Source organism: Kryptolebias marmoratus, linkage group LG13, assembly GCF_001649575.2.
Source record: "Kryptolebias marmoratus isolate JLee-2015 linkage group LG13, ASM164957v2, whole genome shotgun sequence".
In the NCBI taxonomy this organism is placed as follows: Eukaryota; Metazoa; Chordata; class Actinopteri; order Cyprinodontiformes; family Rivulidae; genus Kryptolebias; species Kryptolebias marmoratus.
The window spans coordinates 9,156,000-9,177,879 of NC_051442.1; the positions used below are offsets into that span (position 1 = coordinate 9,156,000).

Consider the following 21,880-nt stretch of genomic DNA (forward strand, 5'->3'; position numbering starts at 1 on the left):
AATTAAACGAAATAAACATTTGAAATATATGAGTTTGTATGTAATGTATGAATATAATATACAAGTTTCACTTTTTAAATGGAATTACTGAAATCAATCTACTTTTTCATGATATTCTAATTTTATGACCAGCACCTGTATATGGTATATATATATATATATATGTATATATATTCAAATGTAAACATGTTAGAGGCACTTATATCTGGTTGTAAATGTTATGACCTGCAATCGCTTTTCTGCTTCTTTAGCTTTAAATCTCATGAGTTTTCTATTTTATAATATTTAAGGCTAAATAAACTAAACTAAATTATGTTTAGGTAAAGTGATAAACCTATCAAATCACTGACAGCAATTTAAAAAAAAAAAAGACTCACTAGTTGAATTTCCACTGCCGTTTGTGGTCGGTGGTTCAACAGCTGCAGTTTTTCTGCCCTGGTGATGAGACAGATTACCAGCTGGATAAATTAAAAGTGTTCACTAATGTACAAGACAGTATGCAGCTTCAGAATGAGAACGTAGTCGATGATCATGTCTGTAAGATCTTACTGACTTTGTGAGTTTGTGAGGCATCATAGTGGTGAGGAACTCTTTGACAACTTCAGGTCTCTGTCTGCTGCACGGCGTCTTCGACAGGTACTTCAGTGTCTGAAAGCAAACACAGACGAAACTGGAAGTGTGTTTCTGTCCTAAATATGATGTGGCAAGAGGCAAAACAAAACACGTGCAACTACCTCGTACATGATCGTGTTGAGGTTCTGCTGCCCGGCGCTGTGTTTGTGTTTCCCAGCATCTTTCCTCTGTTCCTTCAGGTCTGTGAGGAGTTTGAACACCTGAGAAACACAAAGACATACAAACAAACCTGCGATTAAAACTGATCGGTTTGACCGAACAGCAGAGTATTGTTACGTGACAAAGGGACACGCTGATTTACCTCGTAGTTGCTGAGCATTGCAGCGTTTGCATTTTTTCTGAAAAGAAAACAATGAAGCATTTAAGATTAAGAATTGTGTAATAATTATATAATTTTGCATCATAAGTCAGTCTGAAATGCTCTTAACAAATGTATACTTTTAAAACAGACTTCATTTAAAGAATGATATTTATTGAGGTTAAAACAGTGTACTGATAAATTAATTATTAAGATTAAACAATCAATATAACAATGGTCAGGTTCTGTCTTGTTTTATGATTATTAATAATTCTTTCACCGCAGTACTTTTGTAAAATCCTGCTAAAAGTTCTCAACTTACTTTCATTCAATCAATTAATATTTATTTATTTTTTAAAATTTATATTAAACCAAGAATGAAGAAAGAGCCTTGAAACAATAAGTAAGAAAATAGTATTTAAGTAGTCTTTAAGAGTCTGACATTAAATAGTGGACTGACAGTTGTAACTACAGTAAAACAAACTTTTCATTTGTACTTTTTAAATTATAAAAATAACAAAAAAAAAACAATTTCATAATGTTTCAGCAGGGAAAATGTACTAAAATACATTTATTTCAAAACTGACACCAGTTTATGAATAAATAAAAAATAATAGACTGTGAATACAGTACTAGTTTAATGAGATGAATTGAGAAGTTTGATCAAAATCAAAATGACTCAAATAATTATAAAACTAATGAATTACGGTACGCAGTCAGTTTGAAATGGGATCATTCATCTTAAGAGTTGATTTTTTGTTCTCCCAGCTTTACTTTATATTAATAAAACAGAATAATCACCTATAAAGAAGTGTTTGTTTGTGTGTAATCGGTCTCTATGTAAATACCGAGTCAGAAATGTGCCTCAGTTCGACTCGATCACAACTTGATCGTTAAATTAACCGGAAACGGAAACATTTTTGCCGACAAAGTCTAACTTCGAGCTGCAGTTAAAACACACATTAAACAGCTGGTATAATATAACCATCTACTTGACAAACTAAACCCAAAATTATTTTTAAAATGAAATCTTACACTTCCATTTCGCCAGTTTTGAGGTGCTGTACGTTGCTAAAAGGGTCCGTAAAGAAATTTCAGCCAAAGTTAAAGGTTCCGTCAGGCTATATAATGTTTCTGTGCTGCCCCCTGCTGTTCGGTTTTGATTATTATTATTATTATTATCCGACGCAGACCGCAGTCTATGAAGATTTGTTAGTGGAAATAATTCCTGGAAATAAATAAGTTTCATATTTGCCCTTCTTGTTCAGTCAAAGGCTCAGAATGTAGGAAAAAAGTTGATTAAATGAGCCAAAAGTAACAAATACCAATTAAAGTGAATAAATGTTAAATTAGCAGTACACGACTTAAATGCATCAATCCAGCTGAGGCCATCATTTCAAAGCAAACTGCAGCAAACTTTTCAAAAATCAGGTTTATTTTTTAATCCATTCACTGTGTAGCAGCTCCCCCAGCTCTGGAACAAAATTTAGCGTAGCCTTGACAGGTGATTTAATCTTTTTTATTTCCTTCACATCTTCCATTGTTGTGAAAACCCATCAGAACCCAATGAAAACTAAACACACATACAAGACGTGTCATATTTACATAAAACGATGGGCCTCGCTGCTTTCACCAGGGGAATAAAATATGGCTTGAAGACACATCAGAAAAAAATCAAACCAACAGTAAATAGTTGATTTCAGCCATTCATGAAACATAACTGAATTCTGCTGTATATATGTATATATACACAATGACTGCTGGCTTTTAGAAGACCCACCTCCCCTGGCTACAGCAACCCGTGAGGCACCAAAAAAAGAAAAAAAATACAAACAAACAAAAAGACCATTACAACCGACAAGTTACATAAACAAACAAACTTTACACAATTTAAGAACATTTTAGCCAATTTAATAAAACCCATCACCTAACAATTTGATACATTTATGACAATGAATGAAAATCGCCCCAAATAAAGTTAACCTGAAAGTAATTTTTAAGTGCAATAAAACGAAGAATAAAACAAACCAAAAAAACAATATAACGAATAAAAGAAAATAAACAAAAACATTTAAAATTACATTAAACCTGATCTCTCAGTTTCTTGATGATCCACATGAACACTTTTACATCATTGAGATTTTCACAATAAACAGTTCTTTACACAGAATTCTGTCATCATTTGTGAGCATAAATAACAGCAGCAGCACCTGGCTGTAGTACTTCCAGAGAAAATGTAAGTTTTCTGATGGAATAACCGTGTTGTGAAAACCTGCCAACAATGTAAAGGTTTCCAAAAATGGAGCTCGCATGAACTGATCTGAATCTTTTCAATTAGAGAAGATTTAAGACTGCAGCATCTCACTTCAGCCTCTCATCCTTGCTCTGACTAGATGTCGGTAATAAAACCTGTCTTTCCAAAGTGAGATAATTTAAAGAGCCATCTGGAACAGGTAAGGTAAGGTACATTTATTAATATAGCACTTTTCAGCACAAGGCGACTCAAAGTGTAACATTTTACCTGTTCAAACTCTTTCCACAGAACCCCACCACAAAAGATCTGAACAATCTTTTTGACATAATTTAGTAAATTCACTGTTTCTTATTGGAAATTAAACATTATACCCACATACAGTACGTGTGAACAGCCTGCCGCCCTGAACCAAACCGGTCTCACAGCATCTCCTTTCAGAACTTAACTCCACAACAGGAACACTAAATTTCCATCGAAACAGGTTCTTCTTTCAGTAAGAAAAACTCACAGAATTTCTTTAGATTGATGTCGTTCTCGTGAACTAAATCTCTGGCTGCTTCTCTAAATCTCGCGAGATTTCTGCTCTCAACCAGTTTCTTCACATCTTTCATGATGATTTGATGCTTGTCGAAGTCGCAGGCCAGGTATTCCTTCAACACGTCAACCTTTTTTCTCTCCACCAACTGAATGACGAGGCCTTCCATAATGGCAGGCAGAGGATGGCCGAACTCTATCACACTCTGGGTTTTGCCGCTCGCTGTTGAGTAAGCATGCCCCCCCGAATGAACTGCAATAACGTTATAGTGCTTATCGAAAACGGGAGAGCCAGAGGAGCCAAAATAAAAACAAGATTCATAAAAGAGAACGTTTTGTTGTTGGACAGAAGATGCCACATTCTCAAAGAAAGAGTTAGTAATTAACTGAATGTGACCTTGATTCTCCCAGTAATGCCTCTTCACGACCTGAGTGCAACTCTGGGAAGGAACAATCAAACACGGATCGATTTTTTTTCACATGTCCATCTGGATGGCCAATAATGCAAATCCCGCCATCTTTGGAAGGGACACTAAAATGTTTTAACAGGGAGGCAGGCAGTGTCTGATTCGTACTGAGCTTTAGCAAAGCCCAGTCTCCCCCCAACACACCGGGGCGGTACTCAAAGCCAACAAGCTCCTCCACATCCAACGATAATCTGCTCTACACTTTCATACGTAAAGTCCACAGAGACCTTCTCAAAAAGCTGCTTACAGTTCTCATTGTAAATATCTTTAATAACGTGGCCATTAGTGAGGACACAGCAGCCAAACACGAGAAACCCGCTTCCATGAGGCCTACCGTTTATTCTCACTTGGCAAACTGAATCACTGAGCTCCATGAGCTTCTTCATGGTTTTCACTTCCCTGCACATCTCAGCATTCTGTCCAAACTCCAGACGGAACAGATTCTGGATACGGGAAAGCTTGGAAGCACACGGTCTTACTGCTTTCACTGAATCGTCAAACTGCTAGCATAACCTTTTCTTTAACCTGGTTTCTTCCTGGGGTATTTGTTCTGGTTTAATGTTACCATCCAAACAGGCTTCTTTTTTGTATGTGCTGCCATTTAGTGAGTCAGACTGAGACTGACCTTCATTTGACATCAGGTAATCTTCATCAAGACTGCTAGGGATGCTATTTGGTACACTTTCCTTATTGAGCAGAGTAATCTGAAAGGTTTTACCGCTGAGGTCATCAACAAGATTGGACAGCTCACTGTTTACCCCACTGCTTCTGCAACAGAGTGCACAGTTCTTTTTATATAAGACGCTGAGAAAGTGTCCATCTCTTCTTAGCGCCTGCTTGACTTTTTCCCCTTTGTAAGCATAAACAGTAACTTCGTGTATTTTTCTCAGTTCTGGATTTCTCATAATTTTTGTAATATTTTTATCTCCCTTTGCCAACACGTGAAACATCACAAGCTCACAAGAGGTATTGTTCTGGGAGGAAAACACAGAGACACCAGCAGGCTTTTTAGTCTGCTTCACAGCCTTTACGAACTTTACAGTCACACACTCATCTTTCTGAAATAAACTACAAGGAAAGTGAGAACTAAGAGCTTTTCCATCTCTTGTAATGACAAGCTCTTTGTTTTTGTTCTTCTCTTCAAGCTTTCTAAACTGAGCACTTTTCTTCAGCAAGTCCCAGACAGTTCCTGCTTTGTCACAGGTCACAACAATGGGTCTCTTGTCACCTGAGCACCACTTTAACGAATGGGTCGAATGCAGAATCTCTTCCTGGTCACACACACACACACAAACACACCATAAACTGTTAAAGTCAATTTAAACACATGTCATGAAAAATTGCAGCACCTGAGTCAAAAATCTCATATTTGTAAGTTAGACAAACCTTTGATACATCTTGTAAAGCAGAAGCCCGATTGTTTTCATCATTCAGGATTTTTTCATTTACCTTGGAGAAACCAATACAAATGTAATTAAAAGTCAAGCATAATAAAGTTCTTATTCTTAATAGTTTATCCATATAAACTGAGACTAGAAGAATGATTTATAAAAGATAGAAAAATCAGTACCTTCAAAGCATTTGGAGCTGATCCAACACTTCTGTTCGTCATGTTGTTGGTGTTTCTTACTGAACAAATGAATATATAAACATATAATATACATATATATAAACATGCATACACATAATACTGTGTAAGACAACGCTCATCAAGTAAACTCTAGTTGTTTATTTTTATCATAAAGTTAACAAACATACATCAAGTGTTTGAGTAGAAACTCACCCACCAGCTAGCCTAGCTTAGCTTGTTTTGTTCGTTTCACTTGATTTAATTAATATAAAGTTATTTTCGTTACTACATATTTAGACAGCACTAAACGACTGACGGATAATAAATAACTAAACTCATCAGAAACAGGAATAACAGCAATCTAAGGTCGTGAAATTACCGTATACTGTTAGCTGTTAGCACATTCACTTGTCTTCTTCACGCGAGCTCAATGCCAGTCTGTTTCGCGCCAATTGTTTTAAAAACAACCCCTCCCCCTGCTTGTTTGTTCTTCTTCTTCGTGCATTTGTATTTCCGGTCGTGTCCATTCTGAAAATGACGCCCCTGCAACCTGCTGGAATTACCCTAAAATCCTCTAAAAGTGGATAAACAGGTTCAACGTCATGTCGTGTCCTTGAACAGCTGATTTTTTTTTTCCAGATCATAAGACAGCCACAAACTCGATGCATCTGTCGTTTTGTTTTAAACTCGTCTCATTCAGATTCAGATTCTTCAGAATGACTCCTTTGACGCATGCTATCTCATCTTTCTGTGCATTTTTTCATAATTGAGCGTAATAGTTACATTTCACCCACAAACAAACAAACACATTTTTTCATCACCAACAGCTTGGAGATTTGCTGTTTTTGTTTTCCTCCCGCCTGTGTTGAGGCGAAAAAAGTACACCCGCCAAAACAAGTCTCTCCGTTTGCGAGAAAGGCGTTTTGACGGCAGTAAATGTGTCATTAACGGCACGAAAACATATAATCTGTAAGCTGATTTTGGTTTTTACTTAATTCATCCATAAACATAAAGTTTGTCGGTGAAAACAATCGCCTGTACGCGAGACGCGTGCGTTTCACGGCCGGGGTACCTTTTTCGACACAACACCGAAAGACGTCACGAACGGCTACGTAGCAACATGTCTATGTAGCAACAGAGGACGCCTTGACGTCACCGCTGACGCCTTTAATATTTTAAAAGCAGTAGCTCCACCGGACAAGCCTCGTTCCTGCCGTTTGTACCGACTGTTGGCTTCCAACATCCACTCAAGGTTTACCACTTGTATTAAAACAAAACAATCAAACAAAAAAAGCAGTAAGGACAGCTTCCGTCGGGGAATATGGCCAACACGGAGGTATGTTGTTGTTTTAACAGCCAGCTGGACACTAACAAAACAAGCTGTCAAACTGGAATTTCTTTTCCACTACTAACAATTAGCCAGCTGATGTTCATGTTTTGCTCTCATGTTCGCCCTAAAGGGAAGTAAACTTTGGGGGGGACGTTTTGTGGGAGACACCGACCCTGTCATGGAGAAGTTCAACGCGTCCATCGCCTATGACCAGAGGATGTGGGACGCTGACATCCGAGGCAGCAAGGCTTATGTCAAAGCTCTGGAAAAGGCCGAGCTGGTCAGCAAAGAGGAGATGGAGCAGATCCTACACGGGCTGAATCAGGTGAGGACACTATCTCAGTGAAAGACAAACAGGCAACACATACATTCAATCTGAAACTTTGAAGCTCCCTGACTGTATTCTCATTTATGAGTCACAAATTCATAGCAGGGGTGTGTTTGTGTGCACCAGTGTCTGTTCTTTGGTGTTTCATAGGCGACAGCTGAAAATGTGCCGTGGTGCAGGGTTTCTGCTTTCTGCTGAGTGTGTTGTAAACAATAGTGTCGTCATGTGACAGGTGTGAGCTGCACAACCAGCTCGGGTTACTCTTCCATTCAGGCCAGTTTCCTAGCCTGCACTTTCAGTCCTGATGTTTCGCTTCGTCCGTGCAGAAGAGATTAGGTGAACGTCTGGTTCAGCAGGGCTGTAGCTCACTCAGCTGTACAGATATGGAGCTAAAACTTGTGGTAGTAGCTGAGTGTCATTCCCAGCACACACTTTGAGCGTGGCTTCTTGCGATATCGCATCAAGGTTTGGCCTTCAACTTTGTGATTTCTAATATGGCTTAGATAATGCCAGTTTTGCTGCTGTCTTCTGTACCTACTGCAGCCTTACTAATTTGTGTAGATCAGATGGATGAGTCAATCAGACATCTGCTTACAGGTGTAAATATTTACCCACCCGACCCCTCTACGTTGTCATGGTTTACACTCTGTTTGACAGAGGCGGACGTCTACTAGCTTAATATGGCACTCCGGATTTAGAAGTTACACTGATATTCAGAGAAATCAGTTTGAGATTCTGGATTTGAGATCTGGGGGCCAGAGAAAATCTTTAAAACGTCATATCATATATATTGAATAGGCCTGCAGTACAGTCCGTAGGTTTTGCAGTAAAAGAATAAAAAGTGGCATTTTTTACATAAAAATCTTGATTTAAAAGTGTATAGAAATGTCATTTGATTGTCTTGAGTTTAACTCCGTTAAATGACATGGTCCTGATTTTGTTCTGCAGATTTCTGAAGAGTGGTCTAAAGGTGTTTTTGTGCTCAAACCTGAAGATGAAGACATTCATACTGCCAACGAGCGCAGGCTCAAGGTGAATCCAGAACCCTGTTTTAATTTATAGCCAATTAAAAGCAAACAATGAATCAGTTCCATAGGGGCAGTATAACCATTTATGACACAGACCCCCGCATTAACTTCCACATTTTATAGTCTTTCATATAAAACTGTTTCAGTGACACATTCTCTCGCTGCCACACATCATTTCTAGGATACCATGTGCTTTATTCTCCTCTTAAAACTTGTCAAAACAAAATGCATCGTGGCAATTTATTTTCTGAGAGCTATAGTCAAACTTAAATGTAGTCAAAAAAAACTGATCTGAACTGACAAAAAACAGCTTTTGGTACATGTTGACAGTCGTAAAAGTTTAATAAACATAAATAAATCAATATTTTAATGATGTTTTAGTCACAGTTGCCGTTCTTCTTGGTTTTGCAGGAGCTGATCGGCGCCGCAGCAGGGAAGCTGCACACTGGCAGGAGCAGAAACGATCAGGTTTGTATTCACTACAGTAAAACTGCAGAGACCCATAAACAGTAAAGACCCGCTGATGGTGAGTTTTGAGCGTCTGCTGTGATTTGGTCCATCAGGTGGTGACTGACATGCGGCTGTGGCTGCGAGACGCCATCACCGTCCTGTCAGACAATTCCCTGCAGCTCATATCGACCCTGGTGGAGCGGGCAGCAATGTGAAACACACACATACACTCCGGCAAATGAAAACACAAGTTTCCGACAGGTTTTCTGCTGTAATAGCATGGTGTCCTGTTGTGTGTTTTAATACAGAGAAATTGACGTCCTTTTCCCTGGTTACACTCACATGCAGCGGGCTCAGCCAATCAGATGGAGCCACTGGATTCTAAGGTTTATTCTGAAGGCGACTACACAGCTCGCCACCCATCTTTAACGCTGTGGTGTTGTCCGTGACAGTATTCGCCTTTCTGTCTTCAGCCACGCTGTTGCTCTTAGCAGAGACGTGGAGCGGCTCCTGGAGATGAAGAAGAGAGTGAACGTCTTGCCTCTCGGCAGGTGCTCTGTAAACACACTCCCCGCATGATGGCTGCTTTCACTGACAGACGCCGTCAAATAACCAGAAATATGCCTGTTGCTTGCAGCGGCGCCATTGCTGGAACCCCGTTTGACATCGACAGGGAGCTTTTGAGAAAAGGTGGGGCCAGTTTTGGTTTTGCTGGTTTTTATATTTTACCCTTGACTTATTTCTTATTGCCTGTCACCATGAAAGTCAGGCGATGATGTAATCTAATCTAATAAACCACTGGATGTATTTTAATAAAACTAATCATTGATTAAATTTTGCATTCAACATGATTTAAGCTAGCTGTCATTGATAACTGACCTTAGCAAACACAAAAATGACCATAACTCAGTAAATTTTACAGATATTGTGCTAAAATTGGGTGTGGTAGTAGCCAGGAGTCATCCTCACAGTTTCCTCAGAGCACTAAAAGATCACGAAAGGTCTTTGTTTGAAACTTTAGCATGCAAGGTAGTGGTCAGGATGCATTCCATCAAGGAATGCTACTTTATTATAAAATAATGATGTAAATATTAAAACATCTGCAGAGCTGGGATTTGATAGCATCAGTCTGAACAGCATGGACGCCACGGGCCAAAGAGACTTTGTCGGTACGTAAATCCCTCGTGACAGATGAAAATAGAGTCCAGCAATAAAAACTTTGTGTTTCAGAGTTCACGTTTGTTTTATTTCCAGTGGAATTTCTGTTCTGGGCTTCTCTGTGTTTGACCCACCTCAGTAAGATGGTCGAGGACCTGATGCTGTACAGCACGAAGGAGTTCTCCTTCGTCACGCTCTCTGATGCCTACAGGTGACGTTTATCTTTACGACTTTTTAAAAAGTTTTCAGGAATTCACTACAGGTATGCAAACATTCAGAACTCAGAATCTATTTTCATGGCCACTTTTTTTAAGGAATGACAGAAGAAAGAAGAATTAAGAAAAATGTGCAAAATATGAACATAAAATAACTTTAATTAAATAAAATACATTATTATACATTACAAATTATTTTACAATACACTACTATTTAAAGATTAAAAACTATAAAATAGGAGGACATACTCTTTAGTCCATTAAAATTGTTGTTTAGTAAAGTTTGATCCCATTCAGAGTGAAACAGATGGTACTGCAGATTAAGTTTTATTTGACTAACAAATTATTTCTTAATGACTGTAGTTTCTCCAGTTTTTCCAGAGTTCACCGCTAACTTTTGATTTCTCAGGAACAATTAGTCAAACATCAAACTGCTGAACCCAAGGCCTAATTCTGCCTTCTTATGCTATTTTATTTTATAAAGTCGATGACAAAAACCGTAGCTGCAGACAAACATGTTCAGGTGCAACAAGTCTGAAAGCTGCTCTAAAAAAATATGATGCGTACTTTATCAAAGTCAAATAAAAAAAAGAATAAATCACTGCTGTCAGTGAACTCTGTTTAACTGTAAGAGTTAGTTTCTGCTATTCTGTGTGTTTTAAACACTCCTCTGTAAATCTCTTGTGTGTGTGTCTGTGTGTGTGTGTGTGCAGCACAGGCAGCAGTTTGATGCCTCAGAAGAAGAACGCTGACAGTCTCGAGCTGATCAGGAGTAAAGCAGGTCGTGTTTTCGGCCGAGTAAGATTCCTGACTAAATACACACTTTTTGTTATAGATCAGCTGATAGCATACATAAAACTAAATGTTTATTCAACCACTTTAACATTACAGAGGTAAAGAAAGGCACTTAAACTTAAAGTCCTCACTTTAATATCCTTTTTTTTTTTTTTAAATTACGACCTGAGTTCATATTTCTTTCAGTGTTCGGGGTTCATGATGACACTCAAAGGCCTGCCCAGCACCTACAACAAGGACCTGCAGGTTTGAAACGACTTCTCTCTCTCTCTCTGTGATTTAACGTCATTACAAGGAAATCTGCTTTTCTCTCTCATTTCCTGTCCTCTGTGTCCCATCTGTCCCTGTCCAGGAGGATAAGGAGGCCATGTTTGACTGCTACGACACGGTCCAGGCTGTGCTGCAAGTTACAACTGGAGTCATGTCCACTCTTAAGGTCAGAGTTCACGACTTTTTTTTTGTTTTAAATAAAACTGAAGGACAATTCTTGCATTTCATTCTTCTTCTTCTAAAGAGGTTATATTTATGTATTGGTGATAAATAGAATCCTGAGAAAATAAAAGCCTATAAAATCATTTTGGTACACATTTGTTGTACATATTCAAGATTAAAGTGTCCACCTAACATTGCAATTATGCGTTCACAGACCTGTAATATTGTTTGAAGTTGTCTCTTTTTCCACATTTTAGTCATTACTGGAAAAAAACTGCAACAAACGAGAAATATTTCCTGGTGTTTCAGATCAACCAGAGTGTGATGGAAGCTGCCCTCAGTCCCGACATGCTGGCGACAGATCTGGCCTACTACCTTGTGAGGAAGGGGGTGAGTCGTCCCCGTGAAGCAAAAACAACCGGCTCGTTTCCATTATTCGATAAACTGACCAGAGTAAAACGCATTAGGAGCCACATTTATTAAAATCTCTGTGCTGTGCAAGTGTATCAGGCACAGAAGTGAAGAGAAAGTTTAGTTTTAAAAACTATATGTAGTCACAGATGGAAAAAATACAGCGTGGATTTGTTTAAGAGCCTGCCTGAATATAGGTTTATTAGCTCTAGTTGCACATACAGTGTGCATCTGTTTCTTGTATTTGTGATTTCGCCGCCCTCTCTGCCAAAAAGGGACACTAAGAGGTGGTTGACAAACATTTTAAAATGGTAGTTGTAGAATCAGGACTTAAGCAAACAGTTTTTCTAGTTTTACGTGTAACTGTGTGCTCTGTTGCAGGTTCCCTTCAGAGAAGCCCATGGTCTGTCTGGTAGAGCAGTGTTTACAGCTGAAACCAGAAACATCGCCCTGAATCAACTCACCGTGGAAGACCTGTCTGCTGTCAGGTGGCTGCCGCCTTGTTCTCACACACTGATGTGTTTCTGTATTACTGCGTCTGTTCCTCTGACTTTTCCCACTCCACTTCGAATCCTGTTTTAAATGTTTTTGCTCCTCCTCTGTATCTTCAGCCCTCTGTTTGAGGGGGACGTTTCCTCCGTGTGGGACTACAGGAGCAGCGTGGAGCAGTACAGCGCCCCCGGGGGGACAGCCAGGAGTAGCGTCGCTGCACAGGTGGAACACCTGAGGAACTGGCTGAAGCAACGAGCGCTGTGACGTCAATCCAAACTTGAGCTGTCAGGTTTAGGTCCAAGTGAATTATCCTGAAAACACCCCTAACCTCAGGATGTTCTTAATAATCATGTTCAAGTCTTACCTGATCAGTGATCAGAAGCTAACAAAATAAAAATAAAAGTGCTGTTACAGACTTCCCTTTTGATGCTGATGAATTTGCACAATGAAACTACTTATGCAGACTTATCTTCCTTTCCTAGTTCGATTTAAGTCATCTGTTGATTAGCCTTTGATCAGTTTTTGGTAAAATACATTAACAGACAGTTTGATTCATGTAGCCAATATTTAAGCCTAGAGTTCAACAAAAGTCCAGTCTTTAACCAGAAAGTAAAGTGTGTAAAAAATATTTACCTGTTGATGCATTGGATATTTAAAAGAATGAACACGTTTTTAATTGAAACTACAGACCATGGATAGTTGCAATAAACGCAGTTCTTATGCAAAAGTTGTCTCAAAAATTCTCTTGCAAAGACACAAATATCCTCAGTGGTTTGTTTCGGTCCATTTATTGTTGACTATTTTTGAGTCTACCGTCATTCATTCACGTTGATCACAAATTACAAAGCAATGCAACAAGCACTTGAGCAGCTTCAAATAATAATAGCAGTGAGAAATAGAGAAAAAGTTGTTAGTTTGGCAGGAAATCCCAGTGGGTTTATGTACATCTTATTTTGGTTTCCCCAAATATAAAAACAATACAGTACATTTGAGATATTCCTCAAATATCTGCCACTTTGTTTAATCGTCAATATTAAAGAGATAAAATAAACCCATAATGTTCTGTTTTTAATTATGAGCTATCAAGATTAAAGGATTATCTAAAATGACTATAAACATTAATGATGCCAACATAAACCTACATCTATGCTGAGGTAAGTCTACTATATTCATGATGCTAGGATATTAAGACTTAAAGACTGTGTGCCATGTCTAGTAATTTAATATGAAAAATATAGATTTAGTTTTACTATTCGAAGAGAAATTTTCAACTCTAAGCCTATGTTAGCAATTGTAGGAAGCTACACAGTAACACCTTGAACTAAAAGCTAAAGTCTTCCTATCAGGCTCACAAAGTTGTTGCTAAAATTAAACAAAAATAATCTTAGCACTCTAACATTAGCACGAACACAGAGAGGCGAGGTGGTATTAAAGAAAGGTAATAAAAGCGTGATAATATTACCTGGCACTAAAACTTTATACTGATATCAGTGAACGATAACATCAGCATGTTTACAGAGAGAAATATCAGCATGCTAATATGACACATGGGTGGGTACAAACTTCTTTAAGATGTGTTATATACAACATCAAACCATCTGTTTTATATATATAAACATCTGTAATATGTAAATTATATAACAGATGTTGAGTTCACTCTAAATCACAAAGAAAATGTGGCATTGTAGAAGGAAACAGAGGATTAAAAAGTCAGTAAAAATCAGATAATTTTCACACACTTGAGAATGTTTGATAATTTACATTCACTTCTCCTGAAACTGCTGTTCACACGTTCTTCACAAATGGAGATTTTTTTTTGCCTAAGTCTTTGCTTGATTTAAATGAATAAAAACTAAGTAATCTTTCTGTTTTTACCATGAGCCGATAACTACGCTTAGTGCCTTAACTCTGACGCAAAATCCTGTTCCATTTTGACGCTCTGGGTGCTCCGTACTCGTGTGTCAGTTCATCAGACTTGTTTTGTTGCTTAAATGAGGTGCTCAGTTTCTATGTTAGTGCATTAGAGTCACTATCACGAGAAGCGCTGAGAAAGCACTAATCCACGCGTGGGCCGCACTCTTCTGAGGCGCACCGGACTTGGACCTGTACACAACCCTCCCGTCCAGGGGCTGTGTGGGTCTGTAGATGTCTGTCATGGGTTGTCCTGTCCAAAATTGACACTGTTCAACTATCGCCTCGAGCTGTAGTGGAGAGAGGAACAATCGAGGAGAATTAGGTGGAGACAGTGACTGTAGCAACTGATCAAATAAACTTTCAGTGTTTAATTTTTTCCTAACAAGAAACTCTAAATGAAAGTCAACAAAAGATAAGAACTTTTAGTCACAGTTTTTATGTCCTAAATATATACCAGCAGCAACACTGATGTGGAGTAAAACATTTAAAGGTTTTTTCCACCTGCCGACTGCTGATGGACAGCATCCTGTGAAACACCGTCCAGTCGACTGCCTGCTCGCACCCTGGAGTTGTCATGGAGCCCACGTAGTGGTAATAACTGCGAAGGTCCTCGGCTGCTGGAATGACGTCGCTGAGTCTGAAGTTTGGGATCACCGTGTTGCTGCCTTGACGCAACAAGAAACGAGACGCAATCCAGAGAAACTGAGGTTAGCACGTTTTAAGACCTCCCTGAATTCAAACTCTTATTCGCCTGTGTCGGAAAAGTAAAAGAGGAATGCATTCACCATTGTGTTTTACTCGGCCCAGCGCAGCTATTACTGTGCCCAAGTGTGGATGATCCTCTGCCGTTTCCTGCAAGGAGAACGACCGTGGACATCTTTAATTGTTATATGTTGTCAGTCCCTGTGGAGTCATGAGTTTGTGAACATGTTGCGTTACCTCAAACAGGAAGGCAAGCAGAGCTATACCTGCTGTGTCACGTTCTGCCTCCGCCAGAGAGCGATAAGGCTCTTTGATGTGGACTATGTGCAGCTGGACAGAGAGAGAGGAAGAAGACGTTAAAACAGGCTAAATTAATGCCACGGTTCAGCAGAGTGTAACACAGACCTGTTTCCAACCCGTAGTTTTAATCTCCCATTCTGACTTGCCGTCAGTTTTTGTCTTTTGTTTTTAAATACCCTGTGAATACTTCAAATACAGATAATCTGCTGTCTGGTGTGTGTTTGCTGTTCTGTATACAGTTATAGATAAGGAAGTGGGTAATTAAACAAAGCCTGAAGAACTATTGACCAAGACTGCTTTAAACGATTATATAAAAGGCTATATAAACGCCAAACCAACCGGACATTGTGGTCGACAAGCTACAGAAGAAAGCAGGGGTCAGAGATGTAGCAGTCCCAAGTGACTGTAACATCAGGAAGAAGGAGAACGAGAATCTGGAGAAACACCAAGGGCTGAAAGAGGAAATAGAGAAGTTGTGGAGAGTCAAGGCCTCAGTGGTTCGAGTGGTCATGAGAGAACTCGGTGCTCTGACCCCCAAACTGGAGGAGTGGCTCCAACAGATCCCAGGAACCACCTCAGAGGTGTCTGTCCAGAAGAGCGCAGAACAGCTAAGATACTGCGGAGAACCCTCAACCTCCCAGGCCTCTGGCAGAGGACCCGAGCTTGAAGTGAAAAGTGGAACCGCCCGTGTGGAAGAAATAGGGTCGAGCTGGGTGTTTGTTACATATAGGGATGATTTAAAACTGTTGCACAGTGCTGTGCTTTTTCCAAAATAATATTAAGCAATCAGTGTTAACGCAGAGTAGGAAGGCTAACTGTTGCCACTCTGGATAAATGAAACAAACAAAAAACCTGTTCCAGTTTACAGGAGCACTTTTCTGTCATCAGTCAAATGAAGGGTCCTATACCTCCATGGGGAATCTTTCCCCATCAATGGTGTGCTCTGATCCTGGCCTCCCGCTCCCTCCCCAGTGGAAGTGAAACTGGGAGGCCCTGTAGTGACCCGGCAGACCTCCTCCAGTCAGTCGCACCGATGGTGGTAGGCCGAAGTGAGCTGCGAGATTAAAAGAAGAGAGCGGCACCGTCTGACTCGGCCTGGTCCGGAGGGGAGGAGGACAGCTCTTTTCCTTACCGTAGTGGCCGTTGTTTTTCACTGTAATGTTGATGATGTCGGTGTGGCCGATGAAGCTGAAGGGAGGCAGGGAGCTGTTCACCTGCACTTTCCTGGTGACGATGTTAATTGGAGACTGGTGTAATCCTCCACATCTGGGAAACTGCACAGCCCAGCGGCTTGGGTCTGAACAAAACGACAAACGGCAACAAATTTTAGTTACTTCTCTAACTCGGTGGTCTCTTGCAGCTCTTTAGTCTCCCTCAGGTGGCTCTTTGTAGCTTTGACCAAAATTAACATGAATATAGATATTTTTTTTATTCATAACTGCAATAGAAAAGGCTAGTTTTAGCAATATTTTGCCCAGTTTTACACAAATATGTAATTAAAACAATCTGAATGACACAAGAATAAACCTCACTAACATGCAAGACTAATGAGAAAATACTCTTCTGTTTTATTTGTGAGAAGAAGGAACATGTTGGAACCTCAGTACAGCATTTATCGATCTAATTAACTGGATAAAACAAACCTATGTAGAGCAACATGAGGCTATAATTTGAGTCAGATTTATCATCACTTCGTTACGCCTTTTTGGTTTCTGTTAGCTGTTAAGTGAAATATATGTTATTTTTAAACTGCTGCTTAATTTTGTTCAGGAATCTTTTCAGATCTTTTTAGGAAATTAACTGATGCTGCTATAAAAGTGATAGATATGAACCAAACAGCTAACCTGAAAACCAGAGTCCAGTAAAAGTTATTGACAACAAACCCACAATGCCTGCAGTAAGCCCCATTTAAAGGCTCATATTTGTTAGGTATTAATCACTTGTTTTTTCAGTTTTGAATTCGTCTTACCTTCACACGTGTCAGCACAGCTCTGTTTCTGGTAACACCACTGAGCTGAAGGAAAAACACATGCCTTAGTTCAGATCAACAGGAACGTACAGCACTTTAATTGCAGTTCACTCCTGTCTAAGAGAGTTTTCTTTTGTGCCAAACAAGCAGCTTTCTTCTGCTAATAAATGAGTAATAATTGAGCTGACACTCTGTTTTATTTTTCTCTCCGTCAGCAGCATCACTCGCTGATCTGATAACGAGTTTGTTACGTGCATCTGGACTTTGAAAAGTGAGGCACAAAATGCACAAAACCAGGAAAAAAAAATCTTGTTTTTCTGTTTAAAAAGCATTTAAAACCAAATATCCAGAACTGAAATGGAACAAGTAACCAAGCACCAACGTATTTGTACTAATAGGGCTGCGCAAATAAAAGTGATCCTTTTGCTCATGTGGTTTTAAGTTTGTTAATCTGTATCTGGTTTTATTTAAACATTTCCTCCCATAGATTTGCATGATTTATCAGAAGCATTACTCAGTGTAAAAATAAATGTTTGAACAGAACTTTGCAAAAACAATCAACAGATTTAAGAAAAGAGTGGGAAAAAAAATCATATTTAGGACAACAAAAAGACAGTTTAGATGGTTTACTTCAACATTTCCGAATGTGGCAGACATAACATTTTCACCCTTCGATTTTCAGCAAATTCTGTGAAAACCCTTTTTAACTTGAGTCGAAGTGGGGTTCTGTGGCAAGTTATGAACATTTAATATCTTACCTGTTGTAGATGGCTCTTTGGACGACCTCAGTTTGAAGAAACAGAGTTTAATTTTGACCAGATTAACAAGCTAACAGTTAGTCCGAGCAGGTTCAAGACCAAAATGGATTAAATGTTTTCTTAAAATAAATCTGATCTCAAAGGTTTCACAACGGTTCAGGCAACCGCTATTTTATACATTTTTTACATCATCATCAGTCTTACGTTACATCATATTTGCATAAACTTTTATAAATACTTCAGAACAAATAGAGGCAGCAGCAGCTGGCTGTAGCACTGGGCACATCTGACAGGAACATTATAACATTTCTGCAGGAACTGCTGTCTGATGGAGGTGTAAAGGTTTATAAAACGCAGGAGCTTTTCACATGATTATTCAATTTCTGAGATTAGAATTCCAAGATCAATCAAGTCAGAATTAGCTAGGAGCTATCTACAGCAGGTAAGATGTTAATTTCCACTGAAACCCACTTCAAAAGATTCAAACTATTCTCTTAAAATCAATAAGTTGATATAGCAGAAATATGCACTGAAGAATTAGACATTAGACTGTTAAAGGAAATTTTAAAAAGTCGAAGCTAAACTTCTTTGCTGATTTATTAAGAATTTCAGCCGAATCCGATGATTACAAAGGAAGAAAAACAGCTAAAGAGGATTAATTATTGCGTGTCAAAATAAACTGGTGTGACAAAAGCTACTCTGTTCACATTGTGTTTACACCCGTGAGCTGAAGCTGAAGCCTGTTTTCCTCGGCGTTGTGGAGGAGTGGTTGTTATTTCACTGATTGCACTCAGCACAAAGTGGATGAGCTGCAGTGAAAGTGCCGCTCCGTCAGGTGCTGATGAAGTCACGCAGTGTGCTGCAGCAGGTGTGTACTGTGCCGCTGATGTGAACGGACCCCCAGCGTCTGACTCCGTGGTGGGAATGAAACCCGCCAGAGGACCATTTAGCTAATATAGGAACACAGATTAGGCCAGCTGCGTCCCACAATGCCGTCCTCTGAAAGGGGACAGCAGTTCTCACCAGGTGAGAACAATGGACAGGTGGAGGCTGGCTTTACTCCACCTGGCTCGTACAGCCGCGTTAAACTCATGGGCAGGAAAAACAAAAGTCAAGGACAGTTATTAAACACCAGCTTTAATTTGTTTTTCTTTTTCGATTTCTTCCCCTTTTAGACCTTTTTCTGTTTTGTTTTTGCCACTGTCTGAATAAAGTTTACAACCAAATTGTGAATTTAAAACTTTAATCTTTTCACAAATAATAAATTGGACTCGTGAGGCCTCGATAACAACTGAAGTTTGAATTTCGAAAAGCTTTAAAGACAAATATTTTCTGTGCAAGCAACATTAGGAATTACTGACTGACACTTCCTGCAACCTTCTGGTTGGGAAACGCTGGTACTGTTTTGTCTAATTACTCCCAAAACATTTGCTTTTTTGCCCTTAAAATACAAGAATAAAACAATTATTGTGTGTCAAAGTTAGTTTTCCAGTACCCCACTACAGTTAATTACCTTACAGCTTGTGTCTTTCCTAAGGCAGACAACCATTAAGTCAACCTAAATTCTGTTTTAAATTACTTAAACACATTATTAGTCACATTTACGAGTTCTTTTTTGTCTTTTTGATCTCTTTGAAGAATAGTATAAGATAAAAATCTAATGCAGCTATCAGAGGTGTGTGTCCTACCTGTGCACAGACAGAGCAGAAGAAGCAGAGTCAGGAGGTAGAGACAAAAACCCATGACTGGATCCTCGTGGACTAACTGTCACCTGCTGACTCGGAGCAGCATTTCAGGGTGGGAGGGAGACGCTCCGCAGAGCAACAAAAGGTGTGTACTAGTGTGTTGGTCAAAGAAAAACAAGAACATAAATGGAAATGAGTTGGCAGGTAAATATGCAAAACAATCAACAAAAAATAGTCACATAGATATACTGGTACCATTCAGTAAAGGAGAAATCAAATCAGTTATTAAACAAAAGGAAAGATGGCAGAAACAGTGGGAAGAAGAAAGAACAGGCAGGTGGCTTTACAGTATTCAAAGAAAATATCCAGATTACGTTTTGGTCATACAGGGTTAAACAGTACTTTATTTAAAATGGGAAAACATCTTACAGGTAAATGTGATTTTTGTTTTCAAGAAGAGACAGTAAAACATATTTTGTTCCAAATATTCTGTTGAGAGAAGGGAATTAGTGTGTAGTGTGTATATACAAGATATTTTGGAGAAATTTTCCACTTCTGAATATTTGTGTTGTTTTTTACTGAAATACCTTAAGAAGATGAAATAGATAGAAAGGATATATAGTTTTTTTGCTTCTTTGGTTTTTTTGGTGGGGTAATATACATTTAGCATAGATGGGAGAGAGATAACAAAAGAAGTTGGTTTTTGTAAGATTCAAAGGGTGGTAGGAGAAATGAGAGCTGGAAGAAGAAGCAGAAAAGAAGAAAGAGTAATAACAAGACTTAGATTAGGACATACAGCACTTAATTACAAACTTTTTACCATACGCAAACACAACACAGGGAAATGTGATTATTGTGGACAGAATGAAACAGTAGAACATGTTATAATGGAATGTCAGAAATATGAACAAGACAGAAGAATTATGATAAGACAGTTTGAAAATATTAAGGAAAAACTGAATCTAATAGACACACTGCAAAGGAATTTAGGGAGCAAACATATACAAATAAGATTTTTTTAAAAAAAACAAGTGTTTAATAGAATTTGAGTTTCCTGTAAAACATACAGAAATAAATAATAGGGTGCTGTAATAAATGTAATAAAGGCTGTAAATAAATCCTGGATGCTGTCTTCATCTCGAACCACACTCCTTACTAGTAGGTGGCGGTAATGCATACCTCAAGTTTCTTGCCAACCGCCATTAAACTCCATAAGGAGAATAATCTCCTTCCAATGACTTAGGTCATATAAGTCATTTTCTCCTTCATAGGGGGGTGCCGTATTTGCTGCTATCCCTGTAATCAATTACCTGTTTTTGCTGGATGATTAAAAGAAAATTATATATATAAAAAAGATGTTAGATAAATTCTGAAAGAAAAAAAAAGCTTATTTTTATTATCATTATTTTTAACAACAGAACAGTGTAACAAGATACAATACAAACTCTAGTGAAGGGTAAACACAGCTTCTTCCTTTCCCTGGATGGTGTTTCTCCTCCCAAAATGGCGGAACTGCTGATATATCGCTACCAATAACCTCAGCCAGTCAGTTCTTGGGTTCCTCTATTTTTAAGTCTATGTTCAACACCTCACAGCGTCTTTGCCACAGACATGAATAAATATCTGTTCACCCTGATGTCCGCAGACAGAGCTCCTCTGGAGTTTTCTGTCCTTCAGACGCGTTGCACTCACTGCAGTTATTCTCTTAAACAGGTGGTGTCGCTGCTGAGCAAAAAATAATACCGCTGAAACGACAGCAGAAGAAGAGTCACACAGGAAGTACATCCCTATACGCTAACGAGGCTACGAAGGTTAATCTATTGAGCCTTACTTGTGTGCGGTGTGTAAAGTTTCTGTAGCATGTTTTAGTAGTTCCCCCTCCTTGAGTTGTTCTCAGCTATAGCGGCCCAGTAACTGTTAAATGAAGTGTGAAGTGAAAACTATAATATAGACACTCCTTACCACTGTGAAGTTATATAAAATGTTATATAAAAGTTATATAAAATGTAAGACCAAGAAGTTTCTTTTTACCAGAGTTCAGAGCCCAGAAACAATGTAAAGGATAATAGCAGATCATAGAGAACACATGATGAGATGATGTCATGAAATCCAGGAAGTGGCTCTCCACGAGGAGAATGGAAAAACACTGACATGGAA

At 38.9% G+C, this 21,880-nt stretch overlaps 4 protein-coding genes across 5 annotated transcripts in view; 1 reads left to right on the forward strand and 3 right to left on the reverse strand.

The window, feature by feature from the left end:
* LOC108238892 (calcitonin gene-related peptide-receptor component protein) overlaps window positions 1-2,064 on the reverse strand; it is a 6,139-nt gene extending 4,075 nt beyond the window's left edge. Inside the window, exons 1-5 of the mRNA XM_017421253.3 lie at window positions 1,967-2,064; window positions 935-971; window positions 735-833; window positions 554-648; window positions 378-435 (exon numbers count right to left, since the gene is read on the reverse strand). Coding sequence (XP_017276742.1) covers window positions 378-435; window positions 554-648; window positions 735-833; window positions 935-971; window positions 1,967-1,974 — 297 coding nt within the window. The 5' untranslated portion in view covers window positions 1,975-2,064. The remainder of the gene's footprint in view (window positions 1-377; window positions 436-553; window positions 649-734; window positions 834-934; window positions 972-1,966) is intronic.
* Window positions 2,065-4,069: 2,005 nt separating this feature from the next.
* LOC108238893 (protein FAM111A-like) lies at window positions 4,070-6,727 on the reverse strand. The gene is made up of 4 exons (XM_037979235.1): window positions 6,136-6,727; window positions 5,757-5,815; window positions 5,573-5,635; window positions 4,070-5,457 (listed from the first exon to the last, which is right to left on the reverse strand). Exons 2-4 carry the CDS (start codon window positions 5,796-5,798, stop codon window positions 4,690-4,692), a joined length of 873 nt encoding a protein of 290 aa, XP_037835163.1. The 5' UTR covers window positions 5,799-5,815; window positions 6,136-6,727; the 3' UTR covers window positions 4,070-4,689.
* A 177-nt stretch (window positions 6,728-6,904) lies between these two features.
* On the forward strand, window positions 6,905-13,117 carry asl (argininosuccinate lyase). 2 transcript variants are annotated; one of them, XM_017421441.3, is made up of 16 exons: window positions 6,905-7,092; window positions 7,217-7,411; window positions 8,363-8,446; window positions 8,854-8,910; window positions 9,006-9,103; window positions 9,201-9,278; window positions 9,387-9,443; window positions 9,530-9,582; window positions 9,999-10,061; window positions 10,147-10,261; window positions 10,979-11,063; window positions 11,247-11,306; window positions 11,413-11,496; window positions 11,802-11,882; window positions 12,285-12,391; window positions 12,515-13,117. In XM_017421441.3, the coding sequence occupies exons 1-16, from the start codon at window positions 7,078-7,080 to the stop codon at window positions 12,657-12,659; spliced, it is 1,377 nt and encodes a 458-aa protein (XP_017276930.1). In that variant the 5' UTR covers window positions 6,905-7,077; the 3' UTR covers window positions 12,660-13,117. The 2 variants fall into 2 exon arrangements, with proteins under 2 accessions (XP_017276930.1, XP_017276929.1); XM_017421440.3 differs by having other exon boundaries at window positions 6,906-7,092; window positions 9,366-9,443.
* On the reverse strand, window positions 12,931-21,602 carry ca4c (carbonic anhydrase IV c). The gene is made up of 10 exons (XM_017421285.3): window positions 21,555-21,602; window positions 21,169-21,468; window positions 19,727-19,875; window positions 17,281-17,325; window positions 16,444-16,608; window positions 16,220-16,365; window positions 15,249-15,341; window positions 15,095-15,161; window positions 14,811-14,974; window positions 12,931-14,596 (listed from the first exon to the last, which is right to left on the reverse strand). The coding sequence occupies exons 3-10, from the start codon at window positions 19,779-19,781 to the stop codon at window positions 14,408-14,410; spliced, it is 924 nt and encodes a 307-aa protein (XP_017276774.1). The 5' UTR covers window positions 19,782-19,875; window positions 21,169-21,468; window positions 21,555-21,602; the 3' UTR covers window positions 12,931-14,407.
* Between the last annotated feature and the right edge of the window lie 278 nt (window positions 21,603-21,880).

Bases quoted from the DNA above. Each gene is read 5' to 3' on its own strand.
- LOC108238893 (XM_037979235.1), bottom strand. From the start codon at position 5,798: ATGACGAACAGAAGTGTTGGATCAGCTCCAAATGCTTTGAAG. The intron at 5,636-5,756 runs GTACTGATTTTT...GGTTTCTCCAAG, and splicing joins CAGCTCCAAATGCTTTGAAG to GTAAATGAAAAAATCCTGAA. The intron at 5,458-5,572 runs GTTTGTCTAACT...GTGTGTGACCAG, and splicing joins CTTTACAAGATGTATCAAAG to GAAGAGATTCTGCATTCGAC.
- asl (XM_017421440.3), top strand. The intron at 9,444-9,529 runs GTGCTCTGTAAA...TGTTGCTTGCAG, and splicing joins AACGTCTTGCCTCTCGGCAG to CGGCGCCATTGCTGGAACCC. The intron at 10,262-10,978 runs GTGACGTTTATC...GTGTGTGTGCAG, and splicing joins ACGCTCTCTGATGCCTACAG to CACAGGCAGCAGTTTGATGC.
- ca4c (XM_017421285.3), bottom strand. From the start codon at position 19,781: ATGGGTTTTTGTCTCTACCTCCTGACTCTGCTTCTTCTGCTCTGTCTG. The intron at 17,326-19,726 runs GTAGGACACACA...TTTTTCCTTCAG, and splicing joins TCTGCTCTGTCTGTGCACAG to CTCAGTGGTGTTACCAGAAA. The intron at 14,975-15,094 runs GTGAATGCATTC...TGTTGCGTCAAG, and splicing joins GGGCCGAGTAAAACACAATG to GCAGCAACACGGTGATCCCA.